Genomic DNA, 12,161 nt, shown 5'->3' with positions numbered 1-12,161 from the left:
GTCATGTGCTGCTGCCATCCTGCGCCCGTTCTGTCATGTGCTGCTCCCATCCTGCTCCCCTGTTCTGTCATGTGCTGCTCCCATCCTGCACCCGTTCTGTCCTGTGCTGCTGCCATCCTGCGCCCGTTCTGTCATGTGCTGCTGCCATCCTGCGCCCATTCTGTCATGTGCTGCTGCCATCCTGCGCCCGTTCTGTCATGTGCTGCTGCCATCCTGCGCCCGTTCTGTCATGTGCTGCTGCCATCCTGGGCCCCGTTCTGTCATGTGCTGCTGCCATCCTGCGCCCGTTCTGTCATGTGCTGCTGCCATCCTGGGCCCGTTCTGTCATGTGCTGCTGCCATCCTGCGCCCGTTCTGTCATGTGCTGCTGCCATCCTGTGCCCGTTCTGTCATGTGCTGCTGCCATCCTGCCCCCGTTGTCATGTGCTGCTCCCATCCTGCGCCACCATTGTATGATATGCCCCCCATAAGACGCTCCAGTGTGTATGCCCCCGTATGCTGCTGCCATATAAAAAAAAAAAAATACCATACTCACCTATCGTCCGGCTCCACTGCAGGTGTGTATTCAAGAAAATGCCGCTGGAAAGCGCGGACTGCGCAGGCGCCGATTCCGGCAGCAGGAATCGGCGCCTGCGCAGTCCGCGCTTTCCGGCGCCATTTTCTTGAAGACACACCTGCAGTGGAGCCGGAGTGTGTCTTCAAGAAAATGGCGCCGGAAAGCGCAGACTGCGCAGGCGCCGATTCCGGCAGCAGGAATCGGCGCCTGCGCAGTCCGAGCTTTCCGGCGCCATTTTCTTGAAGACACACTCCGGCTCCTCTGCCTGTGACTGGTAAGTCAGAGGGCGGCGCCGGCGCGCATTAAGCGCATCATCGCGCCCTCTGAACTGTCACAGCAGAGGAGCCGGGAGACGGAGCCGCACGCAGCGCTGGAACGGGGAAAGGTGAATATACTTACCCTCCTGGCGGTCCCTGACTCTCCGGTGGAGATCGCGGTATGCGTCCAGTGTTTACGCATACCGCGATCTCCTGGGAGCGTCACTCTGTGGGGGCCAGACTGCGCCGGCACTTGCGCCTGCGCAGTCTATAAAGGCTTCGGACAGAGTGACGCTCCCAGCGTTATGTTATAGATTAGTATATGTAGATGGCTGGGTATAGATGCACAGTGGCAGTGTGTGTGTCATGCACATTTTTAAACACTGGTTGCACAGACAAGAGTTTCCTTTTCTGGGCACCTGGGGGCTGCTATTTTTAGGCTGTGGGGGCCAATATCCATCCCTTACGAGCCTGAGAGTACCAGCCCCCAGCTGTCTGCTTTAGCAAGGCTGGTTGTCAAAAATGGGTGACCCCACGCCGTTTTTTAAAATTATTTAAATAATTTAAAAAAACAGCGTGGGGACCCCTCTATTCTTGATAGCCAGCCTTGTTGAAGCTGACAGCTTAGGGTTGCAGCCCCCAGCTGTGAGTTTTGCCTTGCTGGGTATCAAAAACAGGGGGAAACCCATGCCACTTTTTAAATTATTTATTGACAGCGCAGGAGCCGGCTAATGAATACACCCATCAGCCGCTCCTGCTATCGCTGTTATTAGCAGTAGCGGGTGTCGGATGATGGGAGCTGTAGTTCCATCAGGGTGACACCAGTGACCGGAGGTAAACTGTATACCTCCGATCACAATTGAGCATTCAGGCAGTCTTCTGACAACATGGAAACCACGACTCTCTGACCGGCTGGAATGATTTCACCGCTGATCAGAAGTGGTGTTTGCCATGCCGTCATGCACATGACAGCTCGGCAAACACTGGATGTTCTGGCCCCCTATGCAAGTGAATGGGGTCTGGGTCCGGGTCTGGGTACTGTTCTGGTACCCAAACCCAAACTTTTTTTAACTATTCGGCCGAACCCGCTGGACCCGAACATCCAGGTGTCCGCCCATCTCAATTATATACTGCATTTAAGGAGTCAGAGTTTGTCCATTTTATACCACCAAAATGGACACTGACTCTGACTCGACAGCCCTGCTGCTAATAACATGATACTGCATGGGGACAGATTGATCTAATAGTGATTGTTCTGTCCCTGTAATTCTTCATTAGCTGGAGTAAAGAGGTCGAGAAACAAGAGCCATACGACTTCAATGTTGTCGATCATACTCATTGAATGGCCTGAACTCAGCGCATGTAAATACAATCAAAATATTTGAGTGTCATGGTGCAATATGTGAGCATTGGGTCCTTATTTTAATTTTTTGCCTAGGGCCTCACTTTGTCTAAAGCCGTCCCTGAATGTAGATGGCCATCTTTCTGTGTGGAGACACTTTAGGGTCATCATGCTGTGGGAGAAATTGTACTGTACTGGAGTTACTGTAGCGGCATCATACTTTGCTGATGGCACTGGGCGTGAGAGGGAATGTGGCACAAATTCACTGAGGATGTATCATAAACCCTGTTTCCATAAAAATCAGACCTATCCCAAAAATAAGCCCTAGCATGATTTTTCAGGCTTTCTGGAGTATGTTTAAAATATAACCCTAATCGAAAAAAGGCCCTAGTTGCCATACCTCACAACTTTTGAAGAAGGCAAAGAGGGACAAACGTAGCTGCAAATTTTAGGCCACACCCCTGACCACACTCATTTCACAACTAGTTACACCCATATCCACACCCCAACCACACCCATTTAGCACTGCTGATCACACTGTTTCATAAACAATATAAACAGAGCAAAATATGGCCACTCAGTGCTCCATACTGTATAATGGCCACACATGACGCTCCATTCTGTATAATGACCACACAGTGCTCCATACTGTATAATGGCCACACAGTGCTCCATACTGTATAATGGCCACACATGATTCTCCATACAGTATAATGGCCTCACATGATGCTCAATACTGTATAATGGCCTCACATGATTCTCCATATTGTATAATGGCCACACAGTTCTCCATACTGTATAATGGACACACAGTGCTCCATAGTGTATAATGGCCCCACATGATGCTCCATACCGTATGATGGCCCCACATGATCCTCCTCTCTGTGTGGAGACACTTTAGGGTCATCATGCTGTGGGAGAAATTGTACTGTACTGGAGTTACTGTAGCAGCATCATACTTTGCTGATGGCACTGGGCGTGAGAGGGAATGTGGCACAAATTCACTGAGGATGTATCATAAACTCTGTTTCCATAAAAATCAGACCTATCCCAAAAATAAGCCCTAGCATGATTTTTCAGGGTTTCTGGAGTATGCTTAAAATATAACCCTAATCGAAAAAAGGCCCTAGTTGCCATACCTCCCAACTTTTGAAGAAGGCAAAGAGGGACAAACGTAGCTGCAAATTTTAGGCCACACCCCTGACCACACTCATTTCATAACTAGTTACACCCATATCCACACCCCAACCACACCCACACAGTGCTCCATACTGTATAATGGCCACACAGTGCTCCATACTGTATAATGGCCACACATGATTCTCCATACAGTATAATGGCCTCACATGATGCTCAATACTGTATAATGGCCTCACATGATTCTCCATATTGTATAATGGCCACACAGTTCTCCATACAGTATAATGGCCACACAGTGCTCCATAGTGTATAATGGCCCCACATGATGCTCCATACTGTATGATGGCCCCACATGATCCTCCATACTGTATAATGGCCACACATGATGCTCAATACTGTATAATGACCACACAGTGCTCCATAATGTATAATGGCCCCACATGATGCTATGTACAGTATAATTGCCACACATGATGCTCCATACTGTATAATGGCCATAAATGATGCTCAATACTGTATAATGGCCACACGGTGCTCCATACTGTACAATGGGCACACATGATTCTCCATACAGTATAATGGCCTCACATGCTCCATACTGTATAATGACCACACATGATTCTCCACACTGTATAATGGCCCCACGTGATGCTCCATACTGTATAATGGCTACACATGATGCTAAATACTGTATAATGGCCACTGTTGTGAATTCCGTTCTTGGGCTCCCTCCGGTGGTTGTAAATGGCACTTTTGTGAATTCTGCCCTTGGGCTCCCTCTGGTGGTTTTGAGTGGAACTGCTGCTCCTTGGGTTTAGCTTTAGCAGCTGCTTTCACTAATCGTCTCTCCTGGCTCTGCTATTTAACCTGGCTTTAGTCTTTAGCCTATGCCACTTGTCAATGTTTTCTGGCTGGATTCACATCTCTGCTTGGATTCTCCTGGTTTCCTGACCAGTTCTGCTAAGATAAGTTATGGTTTGCTCATTTCAGTCCACATGTTGTGGACTTATTGTTCTGTGCATTCTATATTTGTCCAGCTTGTCATTATGGATTTTTTTCTGTTAGCTGGAAGCTCTGGGAAGCAGATTTACCCTCCACACCTTTAGTCAGGTGTGGAGATTTTGTAAACTCTGTGTGGATTGTTTTGTAGTTTTTATACTGACCGCACAGTATCCTTTCCTGTCCTATCTATCAAGCTAGACTGGCCTCCTATGCTAAAATCTGATTTAATCTCTGCGTATGTTATTTTCCCCTCCTCTCACCGTCAATATTTGTGGGGGGCTATCTTTCCTTTGGGGATTTTCTCTGAGGCAAGATAGGTTTCCTGTTTCCATCTTTAGGGGAAGTTAGATCTTAGGCTGTGCCAAGGGGTCTAGGGAGCGTCAGGTACCCCCCTCTGCTATTTCTAGTTGCGCTGCTAGGTTCAGGGTCTGCGGTCAGTACAGATACCACCTCCTTCAGAGCTTGTCTCATGTTGTTCCTAAACCACCAGATCATAACAGGCCACACAGTGCTCCATACTGTATAATGGCCTCACATGATGCTCAATACTGTATAATGGCCTCACATGATGCTCCATACTGTATAATGGCCACACATGATGCTCAATACTGTATAATGGCCACACAGTGCTCCATACAGTATAATGGCCCCACATGATGCTTCATACTGTATAATGGCCTCACATGATGCTCAATACTGTATAATGGCCACACATGATGATCCCAGTGTACAGTTGGGGCTGTAGATGTGTCCCAGCAGCTCTGCTTACAGGCAAAGATTTCACCACCTGTCGCTGTCCACACTGCTGCCTCACAGATCCTGCACATTGCAATGTAGCCCAGCTCTGCAAACTCTGCATGCACTCAGACAACACCACTATCTACTGGCTCCACACCATAACTGCTGTAGCATATAAAGGATACATATATATATATATACACTGTGCCTATGACTAACAGGCTGCATTGGATTGCTCTAACTGCTGCCACTACTCCTGGTTTATAATGCCTTGTACTGTAAGCAGAGCAGAGCAGGGCCAGCTGCATGTATGTGTGCAGTACACACACGCTGACTGACACACACACACACACACACACACACATGTACCTCAGAATGTCCTTTCTGAACCACCACCCCGGAAGAAGATATGGAGGGGCGTGGCCTAATACAAGGGGGCGTGTCGGCTGCTTCTCCTGCTGGCTGTGCGGGAGAAGTGGACAGCCTCAAAAGGGCACAGTCTCAAAATCAGGCAGTCCCGCAGTATGAGGGATGGTTGGGAGCTATGCACCTTGCATTCCATGCATAGGCAAACAGTATGGGAGACCCACTTCCTAATAATGGGAACATTGTTTTCAGGAGGCCCTCCTGTACGTCTCTTGAAAGGGGTATTGGGGTGTGTCCAAATTTTGGGCAGCCCTGCCACTAACTGCTTATGCAATAACAGTATAGGAGACCCACTGTTTAATAATGGGAACAACAAAGCATAGCCGGCTGATGGCTCTCTAAGAATAGTGAGGAACGACTGCTGGCCCTTTAAGAATAGTAAAGGCCACCTGTAAGCTCTATAAAAATGAAACAAGATGTGTCTTCTTATGTGTCACACACCACATGGCCATGGGGGGGGGTCACCGGAAAAAATACTTGGGTTTCCCATAGACTTACATCGGGCTCGTTGCTCAGGTCGAGCACCCGAGTATTCCAATTTGCTCAACCCGAGCAACGAGCACCCGAGCATTTTAGTGCTCGCCCATCACTAAGCACATGCGATTTTTTTGAATCACTTTAAAGGGTGGTAAAGCAAACAAAAACAAATACTATGTTTGTTTATTTTTTTCTTAACACTATTCACCTTTAGTTCTATTTGACGTGTTAAGGCCCCTTCACATTAAGCGACGCTGCAGCGATACCGACAACGATCCGGATCGCTGCAGCGTCGCTGTTTGGTCGCTGGAGAGCTGTCACACAGACCGCTCTCCAGCGACCAACGATGTCGGTAACCAGGGTAAACATCGGGTAACTAAGCGCAGGGCCGCGCTTAGTAACCCGATGTTTACCCTGGTTACCATCCTAAAAGTAAAAAAAACAAACAGTACATACTTACCTACAGCCGTCTGTCCTCCAGCGCTGTGCTCTGCACTCCTCCTGTACTGTCTGTGTGAGCACAGCGGCCGGAAAGCAGAGCGGTGACGTCACCGCTCTGCTTTCCGGCTGACCGACGCTCACAGCCAGTACAGGAGGAGAGCAGAGCACAGCGCTGGAGGACAGACGGCTGTAGGTAAGTATGTACTGTTTGTTTTTTTTACTTTTAGGATGGTAACCAGGGTAAACATCGGGTTACTAAGCACGGCCCTGCGCTTAGTTACCCGATGTTTACCCTGGTTACCAGTGAAGACATCGCTGGATCGGTGTCACACACGCCGATCCAGCGATGTCAGCAGGAGTCCAGCGACGAAATAAAGTTCTGGACTTTATTCAGCGACCAACGATCTCCCAGCAGGGGCCTGATCGTTGGTCGCTGTCACACATAACGATTTCATTAACGATATCGTTGCTACGTCACAAAAAGCAACGATATCGTTAACAATATCGTTATGTGTGAAGGTACCTTTATCTTTATCTTGCATAGTTGCAACAAGCAAAAAAACGCATCTCTTGGGTTTTGATTTTTTCTCCCCTTACAGATTTTACTGATCGGGTGAATTAATTAGATATTGATAGATCAGACTTTTATGGATGCTGCAATACCAAATATGTGTATTTTCTTATTTTTTTTAATTTTTTTAGTAAAAAATAGTATTTACTAAATAGTATTTAGAATTACCCTGGGGAAAGGATGATTCAAATATTCAAGGCCGTCATATATTCCATACTATGAATGTCAAATATTCAGTAAACTATTCTATCAAACACATTTCTGCAGTCAGTATATGTAGTAGTAATCTAGCTGAGCTCTTCCCCATCCCTCCAGGAGGGACATTTAATAGATAGATAGCAGGATCCAGCCCAACCTCCACATAGAGAACCCTTCGTATTAAGACTTTCACATCCTCCCAAAATCCGGATATCTGTGGGCAGGACCAAAAGATATGATGCTGGGAGCCCACCGCTGAACTGCAGTGCAAGCATCGATTTGAGAGTTGTGGATTCAGTCTGTGGAGGAGCTCCGGAGTATGATATCAAAACATCAATATCTTTGGGCTCTTTCACATGTCCCAGAAAATCAGAACGAAAAATTAGGAACTTAAAACTTAACATTTAATATTACCATTAAAATACCACGACACATCTGAAATGAAATGAGAGAACTGTAAGTGTTTTTTCCAACTTTAATCCCTTTTTATTTGTAATCGTCTGTATATACATAATTGTATCATTTTATAATATCTTTTTACCCTTTTGTAAACACTGCCTATCTTTTGGAGTAAAATATATAAAATTACTAGCTTCGTTTCTCCTTGCTCTATAACGTGCTGTCACGTCCTCTGAAGTGAATTAAGCTACTAATTGGCGGATTTGTCCTGCACCTTTGGCAAACCTGGTAGTGATGGATGACGCTGATAATTATTGTTCCTGCCTGAGTAGGAGTAGTTATATCGCCCTCAATGCAGTGTGCCCATTAGCCAGTACATAGTAAGGCAGACTTTCTGGCGACTAATTACCCTAGGTGCAGTACCCTGTCTGACCTGAGGGTAAGGGGGTGCCAGAGAGCTGCAAGTTCCAAACCGGAACTGGGAAGTGGGATATAGATCAATCCCCTTTGGAAAAGAATCGGGGCAAGCAAACAACCTCGGTTCATGACATATTGGTGTGAGCGGTGGGGATGATAAAAATATCCTCCCTGTGATTCGTGACAACCAGAAATAAACGGACATGTGAAACCGGCCTTAGGTTGGAGCCAGAGGAGCGTATGGCATCCAATGTGAGACCCTCGGCTCCTGCTCTGCTGCGAGCGGGAGCCGAGTGTCATGTGTCTGTGCTCCGAGCCTCTCGCACAGAGAGGAACGGAGGACAGCTGCGGAGGAGGCAGAGAAACTAATTTCTCCATCTCCTCCATTTCCGGGGTCAGCGTATAACACACATCACTCGGATGATATCCGAGTGATGTGCGTTGTCTCACTCGCACCCATAGGCTTATATGCTGCGATTTCACTCTCACGTTGTAAACGGCCGAGATAAAAAATGATGATGTGAGCTGCCCCATAAATGAATACTGATCCGAGAGCTATGCGATGTTTTATCGCATAGCACTCGTCAGTATTCATCGCTAACGTGACCCCCGGCCTTATACTGAATCTCCTTATAGAGAGGGCAGATTATTATTATTAACCCAAAATTAACCCTTTAGTCAACGGGCCCCTTTTGCATACCCTTTAAAAAAAAAAAAACAGTCTGTAAAGACACCTTCAAAGAGCCATATAACAAGGAAGCAAGATGTTTTATCTGCATAAACTGAAAAAACTCTTTATTGGTTATAGCAAATTTAGACTTAATAACATCAAATGTAAGAGCCTCCAGTGTGTCCCCATCGGCTGAGAGGATTTTTAAAATAACAATTATATGGCAAGGTTGCTCCTTTTAACAAGAACTTTGCAATTTTAACCATTTATGGCTATGAGAATAACCCTTTAAGCATACCTTTTTAAAAGTGAAAAATCGCTGCCACCTTTTCATGTAAATAATAGATTTAGTCTAAGCGGCTTTACGGTATGGGAGCGTTTCACACACTCATTATGGCAGCAGGTAAAGCCATATAAAACGAATAAAGCATTTATTATTCACGGTGTCGTTACATGGTCAGAGGAGAGCAAATTTGCAATTTTTTGATTGTTGAGCTAGCCATCTGCCCCTTTATTTCAGGATTGGAATTAACCCCTTTATTCCATTTTGCTTTTGAGCTAAATATGATGTATGTGATGTGAAGCAGTAGAATCAAATTTTCGGCAAATTCTGATAAATGTTTACACCTCACCGTGTGCAAGGCTGATAATGAACAGCTCTGTATAAATATGTATTTCTATATACATGTTATTCTACTTACATTATAAGATCATGTGACTTGCTTTTGCTGCTCCGGAAATGAGGAGGCGTGAGGTCTTTTCTATTATTAGAAAGGGAGGTGGGAAGGAGAATATCAGAGTCCAATCCACTAGGAAGGCTGTCTGCAGACTGTGACTACGGCTGTGCTATGAAAGCACAAGTTTCAGGACAGCGACGTGACTAGACACCGAGCAACGCACATGATGTAATTCCATCAGTCCAAGAGTATTTCTTTATTATGGAGACCAGCTTAACCCCTTAGTGACAGAGCCAAATTTTAAAAACCTGACCAGTGTCACTTTATGTGGTAATAACTCTTGAACGCTTTGACAAATTCTAGTGATTTTGAGATTGTTTATTCGTGACAAATTATACTTTATGATAATGGTAAATTTAGGTCAATATGTTTTGTGTTTATTTATAAAAAAAAATCAGAAGTTTGACAAAAATGTAAAAAAAATAAGCAATTTTCAAACTTTGAATGATTATCCCTTTAATCCAGATAGTCATACTACAGAAAAATATTAATAAATAATATTTCCCACATGTCTGCTTTACATCAGCACCATTTGTAAAATGTTGTTTTACTTTGGTAGCATTTTAGGAGGTTTAGAAATGTAGCAGTAATTTTACAGGAAATTTACAAGATTGTTTTTATTAGGGGCCTATCCGGGCTGGAAGTGACTTTAGGGGTCCTATATATTGGAAAGCCTCCAAAAGTGATACCATTTTAGAAACAGCACCCCCTGACATACTCAAAACTGCTGCCAGGTAGTTTATTAACCCTTCAGGTGCTTTTCAGGAATTAACACAAAGTGGCATGATAGGAATGAAAAAGTAGATTTTTACCACCTAAATGTTGCTGACTTGCTAACAGGTCACTGTCTCTAAGGCCGCTATTTGCTCATGAATTGCCATGGCAGACATGAGGGCCACACAATCATGATCTCAGGGTGCCGAGTGGGGATAAAGAGGAAGCCCCCACACTCTTTTAAACATTTATATGATACTAGATGGCAGCCCGATTCTAAAGAATCGGGAGTCTAGAATCCATATATACTTTATTTATTCAAATGTAAGAATAATACAATTAATAAATAATAGTAAGAAAGAACAAAAATAATAGGCAGTATATGGAGAAAACACCAAACAAAAGTTCAAAATTGGTGTGAAAATGTCACTGAACCACTTCACAACTAAATATATATAGTTTTGGTAAATGGTATTATCATTTTTTTGACGAAATTCGGCAGGAGCTTGAAGAGCAACGTCACTGGGCCCGCCTCCACGCAGTAGAAACTTCCTGTGAGGTAAAAATTCAAAAATCACACCAAAATGGCGGGCGGAGTGTGTCACAGTACGGCACGTTTCTGATTGGTCGCTCGCAGCAGGCGGCAACCAATCAGACACTGGACACTGTTGACGTCACTTATCTCCGGACATTAGCTCCGGACATTAGCTCCGGACATTAGCTCCGGACATTAGCTCCGGACAAAGCCACGGAAGTTGGCACAAATTGCAGGAAGTAGTATTCTAGGGAATTATATATTAGATAGTCATTATTGACAGCAGCATCTAAGGAGTTAAACAGATATGGACGGTGCCAACACTGATCATGGCTAATACAGCAAGTTGTCAGCTATAGTGAACAGCCGACAGCTGCTGGATTGTCTCCTGTATGGTGATGCTATTCTCTTATATCTCAGGTCAATTAAAAGACATATTGGCGGTCATTAAAGGGTTAATAGGAATTATTTTCCCTCTTTTCAGGTGTGTGTTTGTATTTGCTCTAGTTTTCACAAGCCCATTTATACATTATTGTCATTTTTACTTCTTTGGAGGGGCATGTAGTAATAATAGGCAGTAATGCTAGTGCAGTACAAGGCTTTATAACAGCAATCAGAGTGCAAAATATCTCGATTTAGAAAAAAAAAATCACAAAATACTAAAAAAAATATTTTAATTGTACCCATAAGTAGAGATGGGCGAAACCGAACAGTAAAGTTCGGCATCCATATCGAAAACCTAGTTTTCAGGCACAGACACCGAACACCGACTTCATCAGGAAGTCTGTGTTAGACCGGGGTCACACTAAACGTATGGCAATCCCCACAAACAGGCAATCCCCACATGTATTCAAGATGTCTAGCAGCCGCAAATCATGCAGTTGTGTCGACATAAACTAAATCTCCGAGCACGCCGAATTACTCCAAGACCACCCGAGCATGCTTAGAGAAACTCGAGTAACGAGCATACTCGCTCATCACTACCTACCACCTGTTGCGTCGCAATTAGTGATGAGTGAGCACGAAAATGCTCAGGTGCTCGTTGCTCGGGTATTGCGTGGGAATTTTTCTGAATATTTTCTCATACTCGAGTTCATCTGAGGCTATGCCAGCAGGGGGCGCAGCACCGCAAGTCTAGGTAGCTACGTTCCCTGTTATGATCAGGTGACCTTGGAGCAGCATGAAAACTTTCACTGGAGTAGGTGGTAACTATACTGACAGCAAACCCTGATCTTATCACTGCAACTAGAAGTAGCCGTGGGGTGTGCCTAACAAAACCTAGACACCTCGACACAGCCGGAGGACTAAATACCCCTATAGATGGAAATAGGAATTTCTACCTTGCCTCAGAGCAGAACCCCAAAGGATAGGCAGCCCCCCACAAATATTGACTGTGAGTAGTAGAGGAAAAGACACACGCAGGCAGGAAACAGGATTTAGCAAATGAGGCACACACTAGCTAAATAGGAAAGGATAGGACAGGATACTAAGCGGTCAGTATTAAAAATCCTTCCAAAAATATCCACAGCAGAAAATACAAAA

At 44.9% G+C, this 12,161-nt stretch overlaps 1 protein-coding gene across 1 annotated transcript in view; it reads right to left on the bottom strand.

Annotated features, from left to right (window-relative positions):
• DDO (D-aspartate oxidase) overlaps nucleotides 1-9,483 on the bottom strand; it is a 94,606-nt gene extending 85,123 nt beyond the window's left edge. The window contains exon 1 of the mRNA XM_069767982.1: nucleotides 9,335-9,483. Coding sequence (XP_069624083.1) covers nucleotides 9,335-9,336 — 2 coding nt within the window. The 5' untranslated portion in view covers nucleotides 9,337-9,483. The remainder of the gene's footprint in view (nucleotides 1-9,334) is intronic.
• Nucleotides 9,484-12,161: the final 2,678 nt, after the last annotated feature.

This window comes from Ranitomeya imitator, chromosome 5 (assembly GCF_032444005.1).
Source record: "Ranitomeya imitator isolate aRanImi1 chromosome 5, aRanImi1.pri, whole genome shotgun sequence".
Lineage (NCBI taxonomy): Eukaryota > Metazoa > Chordata > Amphibia > Anura > Dendrobatidae > Ranitomeya > Ranitomeya imitator.
This window is presented reverse-complemented; position numbering and strand designations above follow the sequence as displayed.